Here is a 25,093-nt window from a genome sequence, read left to right on the forward strand (position 1 = left end):
GCAGAAGTGTGCCTGGCTGGGGGGGGTGAAGCTGCTGGGTCCCAGGGGGTCACTGCCCCCTCCCCAGGCCTGCTCTGGAGGTGGCTCTGTCACCCTGCCCCCAGGCTGCTCCTTGCCTGTGCCCACACAAAGGGGAAGGGAGAGGAAGGAGCCTGCAGTGTCTGCCACGCTGTGACGCCCCCCAGGACACCCAGGGCTGCTGCTGGGGGCTGCTATCCATAGAGCTCTGCACCCCCAGCCCCTGCTGCATGCCTGCCCTGGGCAGTGCCCAGCCTGCTGCTCCCCTCTGCTTCTGCATGGCCAGGGCACGACCCTCACCTCTGCCCCCCCGGGGGCTGCTCCTTCGGCTCCTTCGCTTTGCCCCAGAGGGGAGGAAGCTTCCAGAAGGAGGCTGCAGGGGGCTCCAGAGCTGCTTGGTGGCTGTGCACTTGGTTCGTTCCCAGAGTGGGTTGGAAGGGACCTCAGAGACCCCCCAGCTCCAGCCCCCTGCCATGGGCAGGGACCCCTCCACCAGCCCAGGCTGCTCAGGGCCTCATCCAGCCCGGGGAGGGGGCAGCCACAGCCTCCCTGGGCAGCCTGTGCCAGGCTCTCCTCACCCTGCAGCAGGCAGGAGCTGGGATTGCTGCAGAGACCACGGCCCAGGCTTGAGCTCTGCCCCCTCCCTGCCCCCCCAGCAGGCCGAGAGCCCCCTCCTCACCCTGGGGGCCAGGCTGTGCTGTCAGGAGCCCCCCCAGCAGGAGCAGCCCCCCCTGTCACTGTGATGGCCTCCTGAGGCTGCAGGAAGCCTCCAGCCCCTCTCTGTCCTTTTTACAAAACACAAGAAGCTTAAGAAGCCCAAACCGGCCCCAGGCCCCCCCGGCCCCCCCCCCCGCCTGCAGTGCTCCTCCCCTCTGCCCCCCAGCTGCATCCCCCCCGCAGGGCAGGCATGGGTGCATGTGGGGTGGTGTCAGCAGCCCCTGCCCAGGGCTCTGTACTATACAAAACCATTTTTACCTTTTTAAAGAGAAGGGGGGGCGGGGGGGGGGTTTCTACACTGCAAAGCCAAACAGACACTACATGGCCCCCTCCCCTCACTGCTCTTATTTATTACCTGGGGGGCAGGGGGGCCGGGGGGGCTCTGGTGTGGATTTGCCTTCTGTGGGCTTGACCAATTTTATCCAAATAAAGGCCTGAAAGGGGTAAAGCTCAGAGTGGTTTCTTGGAGTGGAGCACTGGAGGCTGCTGCAGGGCAGCTGGGGCAGGGGGCAGGGCAGGGGAGTGCAGAGCTGGCTGTGCCCTGGGGCAGAGCTCCCCCCTGCCCCCCAGCCTGCTGGCACTGCCCCCGGGCACCAAGGAGGCCTTTGGCAGGGTTTGAGCTGGGGGTTGTGCAGGGGGTGTGGAGGGCCGGGGCTGACCCTCCTGGGGCTCTTTGCTTGTGCTTTGGCGTAGTTCTTGGTTCAGGTGACAGCAGCTGGGGCAGAAGATCCCCTGGCAGGAGACAGCTTCCTGTGAGGGCCAAGCTCTGCTGGGTCCTGACCCAGCTCCTGCCAGCAGCGGCCTGCAGGGCCCCGGAGCAGGCTCCCAGAGTCCATTCTGCCGCCGGCAGCTGGTCCTGAGCTCCCCCAGGTGCTTGTGCTGCTTCCCAAGAGCTTTGCTGTGCTGCTGCAGCAGGCTGGGGAGCTCCAGAACTTCTGGCAGAGGGAGGCTTGAGGCAGGCTCCAGGTTTGGAGGGAGGAGGTCCAGAGCTGCCCTGCTGCAGGACCTGAGGCTGTGCAGCGAAAGCTGAGTCTGCAGCCAGCAGCAGCTGCTGGGGACCTGTGGCTGAGCTCCCCAGGTGCTTTGCCTGCTGCAGTGTCTCTGTCACCTCTCTCCTTGCTGTCACACTCCAGACACTGCTCCAGGAGGGGCTGGGAGCAGAGCTGACAGCTCTGGGTGGTCTCACTGCCTGCTCTGGCTGCCAGCTGCTGCTTTGTCCATAGCTTGCAGAGAGACTTCCCTGCCCTCAGTGGCTGCCGAGGTGCAGGCAGCAGCAGGCAGCAGAGAGAAAGCAGCAGCAGCAGCCTGGTGTTTGAGGGAGCCTCAAGCAGGGCTGCAGAGCCCTGGGGGTAAATCCTGCTCCTGGAGTGAGAGAGGCACAGGATGAGCTGGGTTGGAAGGGACCTCAGAGGTCATCCAGTCCCAACCCCTGCCATGGGCAGGGTCACCGCCACCAGCCCGGCTTGCTCAGGGCCTCATCCAGCCTGGCCTCCAGCACCTCCAGGGAGGGGACAGCCATGACCTCCCTGGGCAGTTTTCTGTCCCTCCTTATCCCTGCAGCTCTCAGGACCCCCCCCAGGATCTGCTGCAGCAGCTGGGCCGTGGTGCAGAGGCTTGTGTGGAGCGTGGGCACTGTGCTGCTGCACTCTCCCTGCTTTGCTCTCCCTTTGTTGAGCTCTACACTGAAAATAATAACCTGAGCAGGCAGAGTGCTGCTGGGCTGTGAGCTACCCAGAGCCTGAGCTGCCCCTCTGCAGCAGGGACCACCTGCCCCAGGCTGCTGGAAGGATTCCTCCTCCTCCTCCTCCTCCTTCTTCTCCTCCTCCTCCTTCTCCTCCTCCTCCTCCTTCTCCTCCTCCTCCTTCTCCTCCTCCTCCTCCTTCTCCTCCTCCTCCTTCTTCTCCTCCTCCTCCTCCTCCTTCTCCTTCTCCTCCTCCTCCTCCTCCTTCTCCTTCTCCTCCTTCTCCTTCTCTTCCTTCTTCTCCTCCTCCTTCTTCTCCTCCTCCTCCTTCTTCTCCTCCTCCTCCTCCTTCTCCTTCTCCTCCTTCTTCTCCTCCTCCTTCTCCTCCTCCTCCTTCTCCTCCTCCTCCTGCCCCTCCATAAATCAGGGGGCAGTACTGGCAGTGGCTTTTCTGTTAGTGTAGACCTGAGCTCAAGCCTTGCCTCAGCCCCAGCAGAAGCCCTGAGCCTGGTGCAGAAACCTCCCAGGGCAGGAGCGGAGCCAGCCCTGGCCTGGCTGTGGGTGCAGAGCTCTTGCTGGCACGGTGCTGTTGGGCTGAATTTGCTGGCTTTTAGTCCATGTTGGATCACCTCTTTGTAGTGTTTTTCCTCATGTTGTGCAGCAGATGAGTCAGAACCAAGTGGGCTCTGCTGTGCTGGCAGCTGGTGGGTGTTGGAGGCACTGACAGTTGCTGTCTGATGGTTATTTGACTTCTGCTCAATGTTTTCAGAACCCTGGGAGGCTGGAGGGGGAGGAACAGGCACAGTGAACAGCTCCAGATTCCATCTCCTGCTCTAGCTGAGGCAGAAGAGAGTCCTTCAGTAAATAGCTGGGGCCAAACAGGGCAGGGATCTGGGCTGGCTGCTTTGCAAGAGAGCAGCTTCCCAGCCTCCTCACTGGTGTCTGAAGGCAAAGCTGCTGTGTGAAAGGGCTCAGCGTGGGGCTTCCTGAGGGCAGATCAAGAGGTAGAGCTCCTGCCCTCGCAGGGTACCAAAGTTTGATGTCAGTGGGGACAGGGGAAAGGCTCTGGGGGCTGCAGGGCTTGCTCAGCACTTCCTTTGCTTGCTGGGTGCTGCCTGTTCCTGGCATGAGCAGCAGCAGGGTGGGCTCCAGGGTAGGAATCCAGGCAGTGGAGGGTGAGGGTTTCTTTGGGGGAGGAATTAGAACTCTCAGAGGCTTCTGACCCAAGCAGAGCCTGCAGCTGTGGCAGGATGCTGGTGGAAGCAGGGCTGGGATGCCTCAGTGCTCGCTAGGGGGAAGGTTGATTTTCATCACCTTAAACCAGCTGCTCCGGGCAGCTTCTCTCACAGACTGGCAGCTAAAAACACCTTGGTGTGGCTCACTGAGCCCGGGGGGGGTCTGATTTATGCATTTCCAGAGGCAGTCTGGGGGACTGCCCCTGCCAAGCTGACCTTTTTCTATGCCCACCCTCGGGGGCTCCTCTCACTGATTTCTGATATATGCAAAGCCCCTGCAGCTCCGGCGCGGGCGGCTCGGCGCCGCCGGCTCCCTGCTGCCTCCCACCCGGATGTGTTGTGATTGTTTTTCTCCAGGTACAGTGGGAAGCTGAGGTTGGCTTTAAGTGTTTGCAGCCCGAGACTTGATGTGGGGAAAAACCCAAAACAAACAACACCAAACCCAAACACCAAACCCAACCCCCAAACTAAAGCAGCTCGACTCAATGTACCTTCTCTGCCCTTCCCTTCTCGTGTGTGTGGAGGCTTCTCTGTCTTTGTATCTTTGCATTCTTTGTAAAGGAGATGTAATAAAAGTTCAAATGGTTTTGTCTCTGCCTGCTCAGCTTCTCCTTGCCTTGGTTCTGCTCTTTGTTTGGCTCCTGGCTGCTTTCCAGCGTGGGGTTGCTGGAGTGGTTCGGGGCAGTGGGCTGGGGTTGGTTGCCTGAGCTCTGCCCTGCTCCTCCAGGTGGATCTCGAAGCTGCAGAGCCTCTGAACTGCTCTGTCCCCAGCAGTGCTCCCTGGGCTCTGCAGGCTCCTGCTGACTCTCTGCCTCCTGTCTCTGCTTTTCTCAGAGCCTTGGTCCTGTCCTGGCTTCAGAGCTCTCAGGAGGAAGGAGTCTGTCTGTCTGTGCTGCTGGGTTTGGGAAGGGAAGAGGGCAGAGCTCAGACCTGCCTGAGGAGGCTGACATCTGCGAGCTGCCACAGCTTGGGTGTAGCTTTCACCACAGGGAAGCTGGTGAGAGGCTGGAGGTGGAGGGAGGGCTGGGGCCAGGCTCTGCTCAGGGGTGCCCAGGGACAGCACAAGGGGCAGTGGGCACAAACTGGCACCCAGGAGGTTCCATCTGAACAGGAGAAACTTCTTTGATGTCATTCGCTGGCCTAAAGCTAACTACCACTTGAAGAGCCAGGCAGGAAGGGCTACCTGGGGGCAGGGTCTTGAGGGTTTCTGTTCCATAGCTCCATGGCAGAAGTTTGGAAGCAGCAGCATGCCCATGACCAAGGAGCACTATTTATTATCCCACATTCCAAGTTTTTGTTATCCAACCTTCCAGAGCAAAGGTAACTCCTGAAAGTCCTCTTCCTGCTGTTCTGTGAGCAACTCCTACCTAGGCTGCTCCCCGGGCCCCTGCAGGGCAGCTCTGGCTTTGCTCTGCAGCTCTTGGCAAGAAGACTCCCAGCTGAGAGCCTCCGAGCAGGGCCAAGGCTCCTGGGGCTCCCCCACGCCGAGCCCAGCTCCGGCTGCTGCAGGAAGCTTCTCACCTGGTATAGGGAAGGAGGCTCTGCAGCAGCTCAGGCTCCTGCTCGCCTTTGGCGTCTGTGCCTCAGCCCTGCCGCGGCGCTGGGGAGCAGGCAGGGAGCTGCGGCAGGAGAGCTGCCGGGGAGCGCAGCGGCGGAGCGCCGGGGACGGCCCCGGAGGGCTTCAGAGCAGCAGCAGGAGCTGAGCACGGCTGAGAACAGGGCGGGCTGCAGGGGTGGGCTGCAGGGTGGGCTGCAGGGGTAGGCTGCAGGGGTGGGCTGCAGGGGTGGGCTAACTGGAGGTCAGTCTTGCTGAACTCGGAACGTTTCATAGTCCTCTGGGATGGTGTCTGAGGAAAAGCAGAAAAGGAGATGAAGGGGAAGAGATGAGAAGCAGAACCAGAAAGGGAAAGCAGAAGAAGCTGCTGCCCTCCCTTCAGGCTGGCTAAGAGCAGCCAAAGTTCTGGGGCTGCCCAGGGCTGCCCAGGGCCGTTCAGGGCGGCCCAGGGCTGCTCACCGTTGCAGCGGTACCGCAGGTTGGACCAAATGATGTTTTCCTGGGAGAAGCAGAAGACTCCCAGGCGCCCTCCTCGCATGGTGGTATCCAGGACCACTCCCGTGTCTGCCACCACTTCAGGGCCTTCATAGAAGCGAGCTCTGGAAGAGAAGACACCTGGGTGGGACATGGACTGCCCTGGCTGCTCCTCGGGCCGGCGCTGCCCCGACCGCAGCGGAGGTCACAGGATGGGGTAGGGTGGGAGGGACCTTCCCAAGGCATCCAGCTGGTGGGCAGGGACAGCTCCCGTGCCCGGCAGGGCTGCTGCTGGTGTGTTCAGCACCCCCTGAGCTGGGGTCAGGAAGCCTCACCTGATGTAGCCGACCTGGGGCCGGTGCTGCAGGAACCAGCGGTAGGAGGTTTTGTCCTTCCAGCCAGAGTTCCGAGGGTCCTTCCACAGCAGCTTCACCTGGTCCGTGGTGTCCCCTGTGTGCCACAGGGAGTTGCGCAGGTACTCCCCTGGCCCCGTCTTGGACTTCACCGCCTGGGAGAGAGGAGAGGCTGGGAGAGCACCTGGCCCCGGGGGGCCACGGCCCGGGGGTCCTGTGCCGGCCTCACGGTGCCTGCCCAGGCAGCACAGCTGAGGGGGAGGCCAAAGCCCCCTCCGGGACCCTCCTCCCGGCGCAGCTTTACCTTCAGCTGAATCCCAGGTTCCGCCACTGCTCGGAAGGGGTTTGCCTGCCAGTAGGTTTGCTCCATCTGCTTCCACATCACCACGTAGAAGCTGGAGCTGTCCTGGTAGCCGAAGATGAAGCCAGCATAGTCATCATCTGTGGCAGTGTTGACGTGGAAAGTGCCCTCAAAGTCCACTCCGTTGAAGGCTGTGTAGCCTGCCGGGGGTGAGCACATCAGAGAGTCATGGGAAGGCTTGGGCTGGGTGGGAAGGGACTTTAAAGATCACCCAGTGCCAGCCCCCCTGGTACCCTGAGAGCAGCTCCATTCCAGTTCTGGGTCCGGGGTGGGAGGTGCATTTTGCCTCCTACAGAACATTTCCCCAGGAGGTGCCTGGAGGCATCCAGCAGCGTCTGAAACCCTCTCAGAGCTGCACTGAGCAGCTCATCAGTGACCGTTTCCCAGCAGGACAAAGAGAAGATCCTCACCTACAGCCAGCCCAGGGTCACTGTTCATGGTCTGGACAATTTCCATGCCCTGAGAAAGAAGGAGGTGGACCCATGAGTAGAGCTGCAGAGGTTCAGCTCCACTCTTGTGAGGAGGTGGTGTGGGAGAGCCTCCAGGGTTCGGACACCCAAAGAGCACCACTGAGCCTGCAGAGCCTTCAGCTGGCACTGCAGGCAGTCTGGAGCAGGCCTTGCTCCCACCTGAGCCACAAGCAGGCCCCTACCTGGTTGAGGACAATCCAGTTGGGGTCGATCTGTGCATCGCCCTCGGGGTCCAGCACCACTGTCTGGAAGGCTCTGAAGTCGGTGAGGGTCACCTCGGCGTTCTCGGGGCAGACGTCGATGCGGTCGATCACCATGTCCCGGTCAAAGTCATCTTCACACAGGTTCCCCACGCCGTCACCTGCCAGCACAGCACCAGGGCTCAGCACCCTTCTTTCATCTCCCCCACCCTTTGCACCTGGGCTTTGCTCAGCTGTGGGCTGGGGCAGTGGGGGGTGGCCACAGCGGTGCCAGGCTGAGAGGTGTTCAGAGCACCTCCTGCACGTCAGCTGCAGGGACTGAGGCTTCTCCTGCTTGCTGTGGGCAGAGGAATGACCTTTGGAGGCCCTGCCGGAGGACAACTTTTCCACACTGTGATCCCAGTGTGAGGGTTGTTTGACTCTGAGCCCAGGGCAGCCCTGAGGAGAATTTGCTTCCTGGCTACAAGGTCAGACTGAGAGGTGTAGGCCAGCAGGAGACCCTCAGGCAGAGCTCAGGTGCATCATCATCCTCACCGTCTGAGTCTTCTTGGCCAGGGTTAGGGACAAGCCTGCAGTTGTCAGGGCCTGGAGGTTTCTCATCTGGGATCCCATCATCATCATCATCATCATCACATTCATCTCCCAGCCCATCGTTGTCTGTGTCCACCTGGGAGCTGTTGGGCACCGTTGGGCAGTTGTCCCGAGAGTCTTGGTGGCCATCCCCATCACTGGTGGAGAGAATCACAGCTGGGGGTTATCCACTGCTGTGGTGCATGGAGGAGCTTGCCAGCAGCTGGGGTCCTCGACCAGAACAGCAGGAGGGGGTGGTTTCAATCTTCTGGAGCCATTGGTTGCACCAAGAACAGATCAGGAATCTTCCTGCTGGGCACATCCCTGGGCAGCAGCTGAGGAGCAAGCTCCCCTCCAGCAGCCTCTGGGCCACACCAGCTTGCCACACTTGAGCAGTGGTTTGGAGGCGACCAAATCCCAGCTCCTGTGGCCTCTTCTGATCAGCTGAGGCCCAGCCAGGCTGCCAGGGAGTTGCTGCTTGCCTTTGGTCCTCTCCAGCCCCCACATTTCATGCAGCCCAAGGATGATTCTTGCTGCAGGCCCTCACCTGTCCTGGTTGGTGTCACAGACGTCTCCTACCAGGTCGTGGTCGGTGTCTTTCTAGAAGATAAAGCAACAATCATGGAACCTGCCCAGGGCAGCAGCAGGGGTGGAGGAGGGCAGGAAGCCCTCGCTGACTTTTCCTCTACACTCCAGCACCTTTGACCTCCAGGGGCTGGGCTTCTGCACCGCAGGTGGTAATTGTGGGGAGGTGCTGCCAGCTCTGCACCCCCTGGCAGGGGACAGAAGCTTTGTCTGCAGTGAGGTGAACCTGACCTGGAGTGCTCACCTGGTCTGGGTTACTGACTGTGGGGCAGCTGTCACAGGCATCTCCTACTCCATCTCCATCAGTGTCTTTCTGGTCAGGGTTAGGAACTCTCTTGCAGTTGTCCATGGGGTTTTTGATCCCTGCAAAGCAGGCAGAGTGGAGCCGTCAGAGCCAGAGGTTCTTTTCCTCAGGGCTGCTTTCTATCACCTCCTGCCCCAGCCTGTGCTGACGGCAGAAGTTGTTCCAACCCAGGTGCAGGACCTGCAGTGCCCTGGGGAGGCTCTGCAACCCTCACCGTCGCCGTCCATGTCGTCGTCGCACTCATCCCCGCGGCCGTCGCCGTCGATGTCCTTCTGGTCGTTGTTCTTCACCTGGCGGCAGTTGTCGCAGGCGTCGCCGAAGTTGTCCTTGTCGGCGTTGCGCTGGTCGGCGTTGCGAGTGTAGACGCAGTTGTCCTGCGGGGCACAGGGGGCACAGGCACCGGCTGAGGGCAGCCTCAGCCCCTGCGCTGCCGCCCAGGCGGCCGAGGGACCAAAGCCCCGGGGCGTGTCCCCAGCTCTCCCCTAAAGGCACTTTTTAAAGGCAGTGGCTGCGTAGGACCTCGGGGTACATCTCGGGGTGTCAGGGTAAGGATCAGCCCTCAAACCTCCGTGTTTGGGATCCCATCTCCGTCGGCGTCGTCATCACAAGCATCTCCGATCCCATCCCTGTCCGCATCCTCCTGGCCGGAGTTGGGGACGGTCACGCAGTTATCCTGGAAGGGAAGCACCAGAGAGGGGCTGCTGGGGAGCTCTGCAGCTCGGGCAGGCTCTGGCCAGCTCCCGCAGCCTGTCGCCGGAGCAGGACTGCCCAGCTCTGGCCGGGCCCTCCCCGGGCAGAGCTCCTGCACAGCAGGACGCAGCGGGGCCTCACCTTGCGGCACTTCTTGTCGGAGCAGCGCTGCTTCTCGTCCGGGACCCCATCGATGTCTGTGTCCTTCCCACACACGTAGCCATTACCTGCCCACCCCACGCGGCACTGGAAGACAGCAGAGCAACAGCAGCAGGCTGCTGAGTGCCCCACGGGGGCATTCCAAGAGAGCCAGCACAGAGCACTGGAAGCTCAGGCACACAATGCCCTGCAGGGAAGCGCCGGCTGCGAGATGCAGCTGTGCTGTGAGCAGCGTTTGAAACAGCTCAGATGTGAACCCTCTGCTTGTTCCGAGATCATAAAGACAGCAGCAGCAAAGCTTGGCTCCAGCAGGTTGCTGAGTGATGTTCCTCCCTCCTTGGCTGTGCCTAATGCTCCGTGACTGACAGATTTGTACTGCTTCGAGCAGAGAAAACAAACCCCAAGCAACCAGGAGTGGATCTGAAGCGCCAGGAGCAGGCAGATCACTTCTGCAGGGAGCACGGAAAGAGCTCTCGGTGCAGCTGAGGTGGTACTGGAGGGCAGGGCTGGGACGGGAGGGCAGGGCTGTGCCAGGCTGCGCCAAAGCCAAGCTGCCCAGGAGAGGGCAGTGGCAGAGGCAGGAGAGCAGGGCAGAGGGGAGGCGCAGCAGAGGCAGCAGCGGGGGGCAGCGGCTGGGGGCTCACCGCGCAGGACAGGGACCCATCCCTCTCCACGATGCACTCCGCCTGCTCGTGGCAGGGACTGATCTCGCCGTTGGGGCAGCGCCGCACGTTCTGGCTCCTGCAGCCGCTGACCTGGTCCCCCACGAAGCCAGGCTTGCAAGCCCCGCACTTGTAGGAGCCCTGCAAGACCAAGCGGTAAGGAGATCCCAGGATCCCAGCACGGAGCGGGGGGAAGGGGCCTCTGGAGCTCCTGCGGGAGGGGGAGCCATGGGAGATCCCTGCAGTCCTTACCCGGGTGTTGATGCAGATGGAGTTTGGGACACAGTTCCTGGCAGCTCCTGTCTCACACTCGTTGATGTCAGTGCAGACCTGCCCGGGAGGAAGCAGCCAGGCTTGAGCTTTGCTCTTCAGCAGGAGCTGCAGCAGGCTCTGGAGTCAGGGCACCACCGGGTGCAGAAGCAAAGCCCCTGACAGGCCGTACCGGGACCCACAGCTCAAAGCTCTCCTTCGGACAGGCTTGAGCCAGATCCCAGCAGTTCTCCTGCCCCCAGGCAAGCTCTTCACAGAGCCACCAGAGGTTTTAGCCCAGCCAGACAGATTAGCTCTGAGCTGAGCTGCCAGGTACCTCCTCACCGCAGGACAGAAGTGAGATGGTGGAGCAAAAAGGTCCAGGCTGCGTCCTGCGACCAACCTGCAGCTCTCTAAATGACACAGAGCAGGAGGCACTCCTGCCCTGGGCAACTTCTGCTTGCAAGCCACATTAAACCTGCTGGGTTAGGGCTCTTCAAGCTTTAATCTGCCTATGGCTGTCAGAGAAGCGAGGAGGGGGCGAGCAGTAGCTGCATGAACTCTTCTGACTCCCCAGGCTGGCCTCACAGCCACAAAGGTGCCAGACACGCAAGCTCCTGCCCGGCACCAGGGCAGCACAGGGGAGGGCTTGGAGGCTGCTTTGCTGCTGCTGTGCTGGGACACCCTTGGCAAGTCTGCACCAGGGCTTCCCACCAGCACCACGCAGCCAGCTCCCTCCCATGGCTTTGAGGCTTCCAAGACCTTTGGATGACAGTCACAGAGGGGAAAGAGTTAACGGCTTCCGGAGGAGACAGAACGGTTCCTGGGCCTTACCTGCTTGTTGGCCCTGGCATAAGCCAGCCCAACCCCCTCCACCATTTGCCCGGTGAAGCCGGGGGGGCAGGGGTCGCAGCGGAAGCCGGGGGAGGTGTTAATGCACTGGACCTTCGGGAAGCAGGGGGCTGCGTTGCACTGCAAAGAAGAGGGGGAGCAGATCGGTGAGGCAGCTGTGAGGGCAGCTCCCGGAGCTGGGTCACATCCAGCTCCTGTCCCTTTGTACTTTTTGTTTCTAAAGCCTCCAACCCGAGCCCTGGCTCCCCTTGCAAGTGGAAAATTGCAGCTCCTCCACCTCGGGGCTGCTCCCAGCGCCAGGATGTGCAGACAAGGAAAACAAATCAACTTTCAGCACTAATTCCTCTTAGGTGACATCAATTGCCCAGGCAAGGAGCTGCCCTCCCTTCGCGCTTCCCTTCCTGGTAGTCTCCGAATCCAGAGGTCTGGATCCTTCCTTGCACTGCCTTTGAAGGACAGGAGCAGCTTGTGCCCTGCTCTGGCTCTGCAGGGCTGCTCTTAATGCTGCCTTTACTTCCTCCATCACTTCGCTTTTGCTGCCTCCCACCCTGCTCTGCCAGATGTGCAACACGGATCCAGCAGCTCCCACGTTTTGGTGCCCAACAGATTGTCACCGATCTCCACAGCTCCCAGGGACCCTTTCAGCTGCAGCAGGGAGCCAGTCTGAAAGCCAAGAGAGGGGAGGGGGCTCTGCCAGACCCTCGGGGTCGCTTGGTGGATAATGGGGGAGCAGAAGGCTCTGGCTTGGGACCACAGGAGCCTTACGGACACCCGGATTCGAGGGCTGAGGAAAGCTCTGCGTGGCCACAGGGAGGGAGCTGGAGGGAATGCCACATTTCCTGAAGAAAGGACAATAAATCCTGCAGCCTCTGCCTGGTGGAGCTTGATTTAAGGGCAGGAGCAAGGCAGGGTGAGCGCTGTGGAAATGGATTGCAGGGAGGGCGATTTGGGAAGCCTTTGATCCCATCCCACGCGTCGTAAATCTTATCTCTAACAACTCATCAGCTGGAACCATCGTGAGAGCCAAGGGGCTGTGCTGCCCCTCCCGGCTCACCTTCCTGTGTGGTACAACCCCCAGGATTTATGTCCTGCAGCCTGTGTGGCTTTCAGAGCACAGTGCCAGCGAGGCTGGATGGGAACCCAGCGCGGAGCAGAGCTGAGGGGAGGCTGAGACCCAGCGCCGCCTCCAGCAGCCTGATGCTGCTGGGGAGCTTCAGCTCCCAGGGCCGTTGCCCGACTTCTGCTGCCCACCAGACAAAGCTCCAGGAAGAGGGGGGCAGCTCTGCAGCCCCTGCCCTGGCTGTACCTCGTTGATGTCGGTGCAGGCGGTGCCGTTGCCGGAGTAGCCGGGGGGGCAGGGGCCGCAGCGGAAGCCGGTGGCAGTCTCGGTGCAGGACACGCCGGGGAAGCAGGGGTTGGGCAGGCACCTGTTGAACTGAGTCACTGTGATCACAGGGCCTGTGGCCTCGGGGTGGATGCCTGCAGGACAAGAGGGAGGTTAAGCACAGAGCTGCCACTGCCAGGCTGGCATCGGGTGGTGCTGTTGGCTCAGAAGGTATCAGGGCAGGATCTGGGCACTCCTGGGAGAGGCTGCCCAGAGAAGCTGTGGAGGCTCCAAGCCTGGAGGTGTTCAAGGCCAGGCTGGATGAGGCCTTGAGCAACCTGGGCTGGTGGGTTGCTACTGGATGACCTGTGAGGTCTCTTCCAACACAAACCAGACTATGATCCTAAGACATCTCCTAAGGGTGGTGAGGACATCTCCTCACAACCACCACAGCAGAACCTCTGCCAAACCCAAGGCAAACCAAAGCCTCCTCCCCGTGCTTCCCCTGATGAGCAGCACACAGCTGCAGTGCATGGCTGCAGGAGGCTCAGGATCTGCAGCGAGGAGCACGGGAGGGGAAGGCACAGAAAGCAGAAGAGAGGGTGGGGAAAGCAGAAACCAGCAGAGAGAGAAAGCTCAGGGCAGGTTTATGCAGGAATTAGCAGAAGAAAAGCTGTGAATGGCTGCAGCTCCCAGAAGCTTTGCTGATCTCTTTTCCAGCAGCAGCTCTCCCCATGCCGTGTGGCTCCACCCTGCAAGTGCACTGGCAGAGAGTGGAGCCCCTCCAAGGACCACACTGCTGAAAGCCAAATCCACTGGAAGTGAGCTGCAGGCCAGAAAAGAAACAAACCAAAACAAAAACACATCCTGGGGAGCAGAGGGCAAGATTTATGGGGGGAAAATTGCTGCTGCTGGTTCCTGCCTCTGTAAACAAGCCCTGGGCTGGGGTGGTGGCAGCGCTGGGATGGAAGGAGCAGCACAGCAGAGCCTCTCGGGGCTGATGTTCTCTTCCACTTGCAGCTCAGGAGGAGCCAGCTCGATCCCACAGGACATCCATCTGCTTTCCCAGGCAAGCCCAACACCAGCCACGGGCTGGGCTGTTAGGAGCTGTGCTTGGGCAGCTTTCTGCAGCTGGCCTGGCAGGGATGGCACTGCTGACCAAGCTTGCTCCAGGAGTGGGAGGTTTGCTGGAAAGAGAGATCGGCTTTGGGGGGCACCCCATGCTCAGGGGAAGGGCAACAGCTTCAGCTGCCATTGACCCATGGCCCACGTGTGCAGAACCTTCTGAGGAGGCAGCAAAAGCATCAGGGATGCTGAGCAGCGCTGTGACACCCAGGGTGGTGCTGGGCCAGGCTGTGGTCACAGGCAGCCTTGCCCTGCTCGTTCAGACACAAAGCCAGGAAGGACTTGCAGGGGGCAGCTGAAGACAGGACTCAGCTCAGGCACTCACCACAGGCATCACACTCCATGACTGTATTCTTCAGGAATGTTATCTCCTTAATCTGGAAGAAAATAAGAGCCACCACTTGGCCAAGGGCTGAGCTTGCTCCCACGCTGGGGACCAGCCCCACTGCCAGCAGTCTGAGGGTGTCTGAGGCAGCACAGCTCCTCAGCCACCCCTGAACCCCCAGCTTCACACAGGGCATGGGGCTCCCAGAGCCTGGCTGCAGCCTCCCTGCTGGCTCCTGCTCCCTGCTCCCAGTCACTGCCTGCTCTGCTGCTCCTCCTGGGGATCCTCTCACAGAGGTGGGAAGCACTTGACTTGAACACACAGAAACAAGAGGGGCAGAGAGAGGGCAACCTGCCCACTCCAGGAGGTGCTGAGCCAGCAGTGCTGGAGGAGACATCTGCAGCCCAGGCACTGGACAAGGCAGGGCAGGAGGAGATGGGGCAGATGCAGGAATGATCTGATGCTGCTTCTGCCACTCTTGGGCCCTTGCCATGAGGACACTTTGAATCTGTTCACAAAACCTCCTCTCTCCAGCCAGGAGCTCACCTGCAGCACTGACAGGGCAAAACCCTTGCTGCTGTGGTGAGGAAAGGCAAGCAGCAGGCACAGGGCTGTGTGTCTGGAGCTGACATTTACACCACTGCAGCAGGCAGCAGCCCCTGCAGACAGTTTTCCCTGCAAGAGCTTTGCTGCCCTCTGCACCCCGTGCTCAGGACCATCCCTCCACACCCCAGGCATGGTTTTCCCTCCATGCTCAGGTCATTGCCCTCAGCCAAGGGCTGCTGCTCAGGTCTCTGCCAGCTCCCAGGTACAAGAGTGAGTTTTCCTCCCACCCTAGGCTCTCTCTTCCCTCCCACACAGCCTGGGGCCATGTCTGTGGAACAGTTGGTGCAGAGAGAGCTCAAACCAACCCCCAGAGCATCCCCCGGCAGAGGTGGGGGACAGAGAGCACAACAGAGGCTTTGGAGCACTGCTAATGACCCTCAGCAGCTCCTTTGTGCCCAGAGTCTGGCTCAGGGGAGCAGAGCTGCCCTTTAGCGTTGTGGCTTTTGCCAGCATCCCAAGAGGCTGAATCATGAAGGGAAGGGTTAGGAAAATCTTTGCACAGCCTAAGGAATCCTGAGCTGCCACCTTGGCTCTCCAGCTCTATGTGCAGCTTTGTCTTGCAGGGAAGAGCTCTCCCCTCCCAGCGAGGAGATGGCAGGAGCAAGAGCAAACAAAAGCCTGTGTGGAGAAGCTTTGCTAACCTGGAAGGGGAGACTGGAAATCATTGCTGGGAGCTGCCAGGAACCATGTCTGACCTGGTTCCTAGTAAACACTGAGCATTTATGCAGCAGCCTGAAATGTGAGAGGAGCCCAAGGCAGATGTTTGTGCAGATGGGAGGCCGCCCGGTTTGCCCTGGCACAGACACCAGGCTGCCATTCCAGTTCCCTGGCAGGCAGAGGCTGCTGCCCTCAGCTCCCACAGTGGAGAGGGGGAGAAAGAAGCCTTTCTGTGCTTCAGAGCAGAGCTGCCCAGCCAAACCACCAGCTCCTCGTTAAGATGGGGAGAGACTGAAGCACCCAAGAAGTTCCAAACCCCCCTGGAAACTGCTGGAGCCAGGAAGGCTGAGGATGAGCACAGCAGGAGTGAATACAGAGCTTGTTTGGAGTCCCTGTGACCGCCCCTGCCAGGACCCTATAGAGGGCTGAAAGCTCTCCTCCATCTTCCCAGTTTGGACTCTCCACTGATTTACTGAGCCCAGGAATCCAAGGGGAAAGTGGCTTGTGGGTGCCGTTCGATGTGCCCCCCCCGCTTGTGTCCTGGGAAGAATCCACTCTCCCTGTGTGCTGCTTTTCAGCAGCTCCTGCTCTAAGCAGCAGGGTTTGGGATCCAGATTTCTCTGCAGCACAGACCTGGTGGTGATTCCCCCTCCTGCTGCTCCTTCCACACAAGGCAGGCAGCAGCTCCCCACTCCCCTCCCTGTCCCACCCCTGAGTGCTCAGCAAAGCAGGCAGAGGGTTCGGAGCTGTCTGGTGCAGAGCAGCAGGGAGCAGGTCCCTCCCTCACCTACCTGCTGCTTCAGCAGCTCCCGGACCTCCAGCAGCACACGGTTGGTTTCTCTCATCTCCTGCAGCATTTCTGGCCCAACATCACCTCCTGAAAACCCCCAGAGGGGTCGGGGGAAAAGCAGCCCAGAGCCATTAGCAGCACAAACCGAGGGAGGTTCTGAACTGCAGCTTCACAGTCAGGATCCAGCCTCCTCCATTCCAGCCTCTGCCAGGTCCTGGCTAGAAGCTTGGAGGACTTCCCAGGCTTGCACAGAGGGTAGGGTTTGCTGTGGGCAGGGTGGGCAGCGCCCATCAGCTGCGCCTGTGGGGCAGGTAGCAGCCACCCCTCAGCTAACAAATGAGCCTGGCAGGCTGGCAGCTGTGGGAGCTGCTAACCTGGCACAGGCTCTGCAGTTCACACATGGGGAGGTCCTGCTGCCAAAAGCAGCAAACTAATAATGCAGTGCTGTGGGAGCTGCTGGGAAGGGCAGCACCGAAGCAAAGCTCTTTGCTGAGCCCGTCCCAAAGGTGCTGCCAAGCACTGGAGCTGGCACAGCAGCCCTGGCCTTGCCTGCTCGCTTTGTCCTGCTGGAGTCTGGAGGCTTTTGGGGTTGTGGCGGTCTGGAGGTGCCCTGTGGTGGCTGTGGGGCAGCTGCTTGCCCCTGCAGCGCTGCCACATCCTGCCTGGGCCGGGATAGGAACCGGTTCACAAGGTCATCCACAGGGCAGCTGAGCCTCTGCCCTGGAAGGCTTCCCAAAGCCTGGCACAGGCTGCCCAGGGAGGGGGCTGCATCCCCACCCCATGGGGGGGTTTCAAAGAGGCAGAGCTGTGCTGCTGAGGGCCATGGCTTAGCCCCAGCCTTGGCAGAGTTAGAGAATGGTTGGAGTGGGTGATCCAAAAGGACTTTCCCAACCCAAACCATTCTATCATCCTGTGACTTTTCCCTTCCAGCCCTCCCTGCTCCCCCAAGGCTGAAACTCAGCACTCCAGCTCTGCCCCAGAGGAGTGACTGGAAGCAGCTCCTGGTTCCTGGAGTTATTTAAGTTTCAGTCAAAACCTGAACCATCTAAAAGAGAACTGGACCCAAAGCTCAGCTCTGGCACCCTGCTGCCTGCCAGGACAGAGCCCTGTCCCGGGGCTCTGGTTTCTGTCCTGCATTCATCGAGCCTCACACCTCCTGAATGACAGCCTGGGTGTGAAGGAACATTTCTAAAGAGAGAGAAACAGCCAAATCCTCTACAAACAGCACTCTGTGTGCAGGGCAAAACCACCTGGGGTCAGGGGTCTGCCTCCTCGAGGAGCCATCTGCCACCACCAGCGGGATGGGAGACCCTGCTGCTGACAACAGCCCAGCCTGAAAGCCTCCTGGGGCTGAGCCCAGAGAATTCCTGACCATTTCCAACCTCCCCAACACACCTGGGGCTGGGAACTGACTTGGGAGTGCCACAAGCGTGGTGCTCCTAGGCAGGAGCTCTGAACTCAAAGGCATTTCTTGGGCTGTGGAGAACAAGGACATCACTTCTCCCTTCAAAGGGAGGGTTTGAACCAGCTCTGCAGGAAGGCTTCAGGCAGCTGCTGGTTATTCCTGGGAGGAATTTTCCATCCCTGGTAACAAGAAGTAATTGAAAATCAAAGTTTGGGTTGTTTTGGATTTTTTTGTGTGCTAGTATTCAGCTCCAGATGAATAATGATCCCAGCACTCTGCAGCCATTTCCAAAGGAAACTGATGCACTTGCAGACATTTCCACCCCTGTGCCTCCCCCTGGCTCCCCCAGCACACATCTGAGTGCCTGCTGCAGAGCCTGAGCTGCCAGGGCTCCCAGCCCCTCCTGGGCTGGAGCCTTCCCCTCGCAGCCCTTCAGGGAAGGGAAGCTTTGGCAGTGCCCTTTGCATGTCCTTAGTTCCTGGAAGTCAGAGTGTCCCTGGGGTCTGTGTGTGCAGAGAGGCTCTGGAGGGTCCTGCACAGCACATTCCCTGCAGCTGGGCTCTTGACTTCAATCACAGGCAAAGTGCAGATGAAGTCTCTCTTGCAGGTCACTGCAAACCACAACCAAACTTCCACTTGCCCCAGGAGAAAGCTTTCTCCCTAGAATGCTTCACAGCCCAGGAGGAGAGCTGGGGGGAAGCAGAAGGCTGAGGATTTACTCAGCTGAGCTTCCAATTTCCTATGAAGCTACAAACTCCCTAAACATTTCCTCTGGGCTTCAGGGGATGCAGTTGGAATCTTAACCTTCCTCCTCGTACCCTGCTGCTAGAGAGAAGTTTGGTAGGAGCCTGGAGAGCAGAGGAGAGCCCAAAATCCAGAGACAATGAGCAGCCCTTACCTGCCCTTCTCTGCTGACACGATGAGAGAGGCCAAGAGAGGCAGAGCAGCAGAGCAGCGGCGAGAGCTGGGAGCATCTTGGCGGCTCCAGGCTGTGTGGCTCCGTGGGCTCCTCCTGCAAGGGATTTCTAACCTGCAGGTCTGCCTCTGCTCCCCATTAGTGGCTGTGGGTTGCTATTTATGAAGCTGCATTCCTCCCTCTGAAGCCCTGATGCTCTGCTGCTGGCCGGGGGCTGGACGTCATCGCTGGCTGCAGCTCCGCAGAGCGCTGCAAAAGTAAACAATGTGAGAAAGTCATCAGGCCAGGAGTGGGCTTGGCCCTGGCCTTGGGCTCAGGCTTGGCCCTGGGCTTGGCCTTTTTTTTTCCCTTTGAATTTTATTTTTTGGGATTTTTTTTTTTCAGACCAAAATAGGTCAGAAAATTCCAGAATTAAAAGGGGGTTTGGTGGCTGTCAGGGCTTGGGGCTTGGGGTTCTTCCTCTCTCTCTCTCTTCGTGGATGCAGGAGAAATGTTTCACAGCCCTGCCCCTGGCACTGCTCAGCACATCACCGAAGCTCAGAGCCTTCTGCACCTCAGCAGGGTTTCAGGAAGGGCTCTCCAAGCTCCCCCAAGGCAGTGTCACCACCAGTGAGTGCCAGAACCATCCCCCAGCTCCTGAGCGGAGCCATCGCAGCCTGCCTCAGAGGGGGACTGGCCAAGCGGAGGAGCCTCAGAGATTCCCCCCAGCCAGGCTTGCCTGAAGGATGCAGTGCAGAAGGGACAGCAGGAAGGGCACCTGTGTTGTGCTGCTGCTTGCCTTTGAGGGGCTGAGGCTCAATCCAGCCTTTACCACCAGGAGACACAGAGTGAGCAGAGAGATGCTCCCTGAGCAGCCAAAGCTGCCCCAGGAAAGGGCTGGAAGCTGCTGCAGCGCGGCAGTGGCAGCTGAGAGCTGTGAGCAGGGTCAGCCTGCAGAGCAGGGAGGTGCTGGGTCACACAGCTCTCCCTGCCTGGCTCTGAGAGCTGTCAGTGTTGGTCACACAACAGCCCTGGGGACAGGAGCTGCAGCAGAGCTTTGAGTGTTCAGCCAAAGAGGCTTTGCTCATTTTGATCTCAGACCTCCCACGTTCAGGGTGCAGCCAGGAAGGTGCTGGGGAGCAGCATGGTCACTGCAGGTAGCAAAGGAGGGCTTGCAGGTAAGGGAGGGTCTCATCTCCTGCTCTGCCCTGCTGAGATCACAGCTGCAGTACTGGGTGCAGGTTTGCCCCTCAAGTTCCAGAGGCACAGGGAACTGCTGGAGTGAGTCCAGGGGAGGCTACAAAGCTGCTGAGGGACCTGGAGCAGCTCTGTGAGGAGCAGCTGAGAGCCCTGGGGCTGAGAGCCTGGAGCAGAGCAGCCCCAGAGGGCAGCTGAGCAATGCTCAGCAAGAGCTGGAGGAGCTGTGGGGGGCAAGAGGCTGGGGCCAGGCTCTGCTCAGGGGTGCCCAGGGACAGCACAAGGGGCAGGGGGCACACACTGGAAGCCAGGAGGAGAAGGTTGTTTGGTGTGAGGCATTCTGTGATGCTGTTTGTCTGGGCTGCAGGGCAGAAGGGCTCTGCAGTGCCAGGTCTGTTACACCTTTTTCCCCTGCCTGGGGCTGACATCACAAACGAAAGCAGCACACAAGCAAACAACAGAAAACACAGAAAGCAAACTCATCCCAGCTTGAAGGTTAAATATTTTCCATCTCTGTGTTTTCAACAAACCTTTGCCAAGTGATGGACAAAAGTCAGAAGGAAAAAGTGATTTTTTTTCAGTCTTGTAAGGTCAAGCTCTAAAAATAAGTGAAAACCACCTCCAGGCTCTGGGCTGCATGCAGAGAGGTTGGCACCCCCTGGGCAACCCAGTCCCAACCCCCCTGGTACCAAAGAACTTCTCTTCAGCTCCAGTCTAACCCTGCTCTGCCTCAGCTTCAGCCATTCCCCCTTGGCCTGGGCACCCTCATACAAGGTCCCTCTGCAGCCTTCCTGCAGGGTGCCTTCAGGAGCTGCAGGGCTGCTCTGCTCCACCCCACACCTCAGCAGGGTTCCACAGCACAGCTTCCAGCTCAGCCTTACTTTGTTTGACCTTTGCAGACTCCATGAAGAGCACAGGATGCTGAGCTCTGAGGCCCAGCTGCAGTAGGGTCTCCAGCCCGGACCTGCCTGTGGCCAGACCGAACAAAAAGCCACTCTGGGAAGTTCGCAAGCCACGGCTCTCCCAGCTCCAATCTCTGCAAGCCTTGATTTCAGCTGCTGCTAAACCACAGAGATCAACAAACAGGGCTCCCAGACCCTCCACTCAGGAGCTGGTTGCAGTCCTGAGGTGTCAAACCCTGGCCAACAGCTAAGCAGAGTAAAGAACAGCAGTGGTGCTTTGTGCGAGGCAGAGTCAGTGCTGGACACCGAATCCTTCTCCACCAAAGCCCCCAGCTCCCGGGGCAGGACACCCCCAGCCCCTGCCCCTGTGCCTCCTGCTCTGCAGGGTGGAATCATCCACCCCAGCCTGTGGTTTCCTACATGTCTGAGGAGTTCCAGCTTGCTGCAGTCTGGTTTATGTCTCTGACTCTGGAATCCTCAGGAAAGCAAAGCACTCACTGAAGGTCACTGAAGATCTTCTCTAAGCCCTTTTAATGGTTTGGGGTTTTTCCTTCATTTAATCAGTGGCAAACTGCAGAGCCAGAGGATGTCTGCAGAGCACAACAAAGGGAGATGGTTCCATTGAGCACCACACTGATGGCATCACTGCTGCTCCTTGTGCTCTGCCCTCCCAGAGCAGCTGTGGAGGAGCTGAGAGGCCTGGGGCTCAGCACAGCAGCCCCAGAGGGCATCTGAGCAGTGCTCAGCAAGAGCTAAAGGGGCTGCAGGGGCAGGAGGCTGGGGCCAGCCTCTGCTCAGTGGTGCCCAGGGACAGGCCAAGGGGCACAAAGTGGAACCCAGAAGGCTCCATCTAAGCAGGAGGAGAAACTTCTTTGCTGTGAGGGTGCTGGAGGCCTTGAGCAGGCTGCCCAGAGAGGCTGTGGAGTCTCCTTCTCTGCAGAGCTTCCAAACCAAATTCCAAAGCATGGTGTCAGCAGAACCCTGGGGAGAGCTGAGGCACCTGGAGCCAAAATGCTTTTGTCAAGAGTGAGGGCAGGAGGCCAACCAAAGCCCCCACAAATTCCCTACCAGCCCTCAGTCAGTGTTGGTTCACCGCCTGTTTCAGCCTCCCACAGACAAATCAGAGGCCCAAGAGGCAGGAAACAGTTGGATGTGCAAGTCAAGAAGAGCTGTCCCCAGCTTTCTCCTCCTCTCAAGTAGACAGAGGGGGTGCAAGGAGCTGGAGCTCCTGCTCCCCATCACAGCACCCTGCTCAGTGCTGCTCCCCTGCTCCCCATCACAGCACCCTGCTCAGAGCTGCTCCCCTGCTCCCCATCACAGCACCCTGCTCAGTGCTGCTCCCCTGCTCCCCATCACAGCACCCTGCTCAGTGCTGCTCCCCATCACAGCACCCTGCTCAGTGCTGCTCCTCTGCTCCCCATCACAGCACCCTGCTCAGTGCTGCTCCCCTGCTCCCCATCACAGCACCCTGCTCAGTGCTGCTCCCCTGCTCCCCATCACCATCACCCTGCTCAGTGCTGCTCCCCATCACCATCACCCTGCTCAGTGCTGCTCCTCTGCTCCCCATCACAGCACCCTGCTCAGTGCTGCTCCCCTGCTCCCCATCACCCTGCTTAGAGCTGTCTCCCAGCCTCTGTCATAATCTCACCCTCAGGAGAGTTGTGAAACCCCTGCAGGAAGCAGCTCACATATTTTCCTCTCCTATTCATGCCCTCTGCTAGCAGGGACAATAAAGTCTCCCAGCTCTGGATTAAGCTCATTTGCAACAATGAGCTCAGGCTGATGGAGAGGACTGGGAATAATTAGCTGAGTTGTACTGGAAAAAAGGAGAAGACTGGAGGCTGTTTTGACCAAGAGAGAAGCAAACTGCTGGGCTGCTCCTGCCATCCCATCCTGCTGGGAGCTCTTGTTGGGACTCTCACTAATGCTGAGTTTATTTCAGTCAAACTGCTTTGGCTCTGCTCTCCCTTTCGGGGGCTGGTGCTGAAAGGCACCTCCCCAGGTGCTGATGACAATAACACAGCTCCACCGATGGCTGCTGCTCCCTGCTCAGCAGACACCAAGTCACTTCCCAAAACTCCCAGGGCTGGCAGACCTTCCAAAACAAAAGCTCTTCTAAGCAGCCTGGATTTTCTCTCCCCCAGATGATGGATTTCATTCATCTCTGTGGTCAATCTCCTTCTTGTGCAACCCAGGGGTCTCCAGAGAGGCTAAACAGGGATTGTCTCATCCCAGAGGGGCTGCTCAGTGCTCTCAGCCCCCACGTGGAGGTGGGCAGACAGCACAGAGGTTTTTTATAGCCCAGGGGCCTCTCGGGGAGCACAGACTTGGGTTGGATCCTGCACCAAGACCTGACTCAGAAGACACATCTGGCACCAACCCCTTGCTGGGCAGAACACTGAACACGAGGGGCCCTGGAAGCCTGCTCTGGGCTGCTGCTGGAGCTGCCTGCAGGCCACCAGTGTGGTAGCTACAGCCCAAGGGGCATGGACAGCAGCAGTCCTGTGGCACAGGGACAGGCATGGCAGAGGTGAGCATCTGCTGGCCTCACAGCACTGCTTGTCCCCCGGCAGCCTTTGGATGTTGCAGCCTCCAAACCACCTCAGGTTTCCATCCTTCCTCTCAGCAGGGAGGATCCCGAGGAGCTTGACAACCTTTTCATGCCTGATGCCACCAGAGCACAGCCACCTCTGGGACAGGGAGCACAGCCAAGCACACAGCCAAGCCCAGGGCAGCAGGGGGAAAGGGAAACATTTGGCTCAGGACGCCAGAGCAAACCTTGCTCTGCACAGAGAGTGCCCAGGGGTGGTCAGCATCCATCCCTGGCAGACAGAACCAAGCTTTCTGTGCTCACATCCCAAAGCCCCACAGTGAAACCCAGAGTTCATTCTGCCTCAGCAGCATGAAGTGCCTAAGTCACCCTTCCCACCAGGCAGCTCTCATCCCCGTGTTCAGCCAGCCCACAAAGCTGCCCTTTCTGTGGGAGACCTCAGGGGAACACCAGGACATTTTCCACACCAAAAGTTGCATTCAGCAAACCTCTTGAGCTCTCCTGGACAGAGGCAGCAAAGAGCTGGAGCTGTTTGAGGAGGTTTGGTTCGAGATCAATGAGACTTCTCTTGACATTTCCTCTCCTGACTGCAGCTGAGGCCATTTTTCTCCCCTTCCCATTTGCTCCTTCTCACAACATCTCCCCACAGCAATTAGCTCCACTGCTTACCTTCCAACCAACCCAGCCAGCCCCAGCAGGAAGGTCTGGAGTGTGGTGGGCAGCTGGAGCCCAGCAAAGCCAGCACCAAGCAGCCAGGGTCTGCTCAGGACGCCAGCAATCAAAAGACCACTGTGGAGGTCCTCCTCAAGCCTGTCCTTCGCAGGCAGCTGTCTGCAGGAGACAGGAACCTTCCCCCTGCTGAAAATCAGAGCTCCCTGCAGGAAGGGGAGGGAAGAGCCCCCTGATTTCACCCCCCTCACATCCTCACTGCCTGTGGTGAGCTCAGAAGCCTGATCTTTGATGTCCCCAAACTCAACTCTTCAAAACCCTGGAAGGGACAGAGAGAGAGAGGGGAAAGAAGTTGGTCACTAAATGTGAGACTCTTTGTCTTGCCTCAGGAAGAGGCTCCAGACCTCTCCCTTATTCCCTTTCTCTTCCCTTTGGGAAGGGGTTCCTGGAGAGCCTCTGGCCCAGCCCTGCCTTTGACACAGGAGCAGGTCAGAAGGATCAGTCCCAGAAGCCTTGAGACAAAGAGCTCCACTGCTGGAACTGCTTCACCAACATCAGGAGCTGTGGAGACACAGCAGCCCCTGGCTCCCAGGCACTTGCTGCTGCTGGCAGCCAGGCTCTCAGCTCCCTTCTCAGCCATCTCTGCTCACAGCCACTGCTGCTTGTCACCAGCTGTGAGACTCTGCAGCTGGGAAGCCCAGAAATGGTTCTGCTTTGGAAAGCCTCTCTGAACCCAGAGGAAGCACAACCTCCTCCCAGCCAGGGGCTGCTGGGGGGATGTTGGTGTTTTTTCCAGTGGAAAAAATTGGTTTGTCCACAAGCTCCCAAGTGGTGGGAAGGCCTCCAGGAGGATGGAGCCTGGAGACCAATCCAAACCTCTTGAGTTTTCGAGAAAATAGCAGAGCAGAACTCTCAGAGGAAGGAACTGGCTCTGGAGAGCTCTGGCTCTGGAGAGCTCTGGCACTTGCCTCTCCTCACCCCACCCCAGGCTGGAAAACAGCCACAGAAGCCAATCCAATCCTTTTCTGCCACAATATTTGTCAGTACTGGGGGCTGTGTAAATGTTCAGAGGAAGTCCTTGCTTCATCCCAACTGCTCTTGCTTCATCCCAACTCTCTTGATGCATCTCAACTGCTCTTCCACCCAAGGACTGCCAGGCTGAGCCCGGCTGTGGCGGCCGCAGGGTTCCTCTGATTGGAATTCCACCTGGAAGCTCAGGGTCTGATCCTCTGTGCTTTTGCAAAGCAGCCTTCAAGAGAGGCCAACTGCTGCTGGCACCAGCTGCTCCCAGTAACCTTTACTCCAGCCAAAACACTCTGGGTGTAAGCAGCGCTGAGCTGCCGAGCCGCCGGGGGCCGGCGCAGTACCTGTCATGAGAGTGGAATCCAGGAGCTGTCCCCAGGCTCCAGCTGCCTCCCCTCTCCCTGCCACCCCCTCAGCCTCTGCAGGCTTTCTGCACAACCCATTACAGCCTCACCACTCTTCCAGGAAGGCAAAGACAATTCCAGGAAC

At 59.2% G+C, this 25,093-nt stretch overlaps 1 protein-coding gene across 1 annotated transcript; it reads right to left on the reverse strand.

The window, feature by feature from the left end:
* Positions 1-4,992: 4,992 nt before the first annotated feature.
* COMP (cartilage oligomeric matrix protein) lies at positions 4,993-18,487 on the reverse strand. The gene is made up of 19 exons (XM_054175175.1): positions 18,266-18,487; positions 15,964-16,049; positions 13,910-13,961; positions 12,442-12,614; positions 11,118-11,255; positions 10,287-10,364; positions 10,017-10,175; positions 9,355-9,459; positions 9,089-9,196; positions 8,738-8,897; positions 8,464-8,582; positions 8,182-8,234; positions 7,599-7,792; positions 7,047-7,225; positions 6,805-6,853; positions 6,338-6,534; positions 6,016-6,188; positions 5,666-5,805; positions 4,993-5,498 (listed from the first exon to the last, which is right to left on the reverse strand). The coding sequence occupies exons 1-19, from the start codon at positions 18,339-18,341 to the stop codon at positions 5,452-5,454; spliced, it is 2,286 nt and encodes a 761-aa protein (XP_054031150.1). The 5' UTR covers positions 18,342-18,487; the 3' UTR covers positions 4,993-5,451.
* Between the last annotated feature and the right edge of the window lie 6,606 nt (positions 18,488-25,093).

This window comes from Dryobates pubescens, chromosome 31 (genome assembly GCF_014839835.1).
Source record: "Dryobates pubescens isolate bDryPub1 chromosome 31, bDryPub1.pri, whole genome shotgun sequence".
Taxonomy (NCBI): Eukaryota; Metazoa; Chordata; class Aves; order Piciformes; family Picidae; genus Dryobates; species Dryobates pubescens.

Excerpts from the sequence above, each read along its gene's own strand:
- COMP (XM_054175175.1), bottom strand. The coding sequence starts at position 18,341 with ATGCTCCCAGCTCTCGCCGCTGCTCTGCTGCTCTGCCTCTCTTGGCCT. Across the intron at positions 16,050-18,265 it reads GTGTCAGCAGAGAAGGGCAG|GAGGTGATGTTGGGCCAGAA; the intron begins GTAAGGGCTGCT and ends GGGGGTTTTCAG. Across the intron at positions 12,615-13,909 it reads CATGGAGTGTGATGCCTGTG|GCATCCACCCCGAGGCCACA; the intron begins GTGAGTGCCTGA and ends CTTGTCCTGCAG.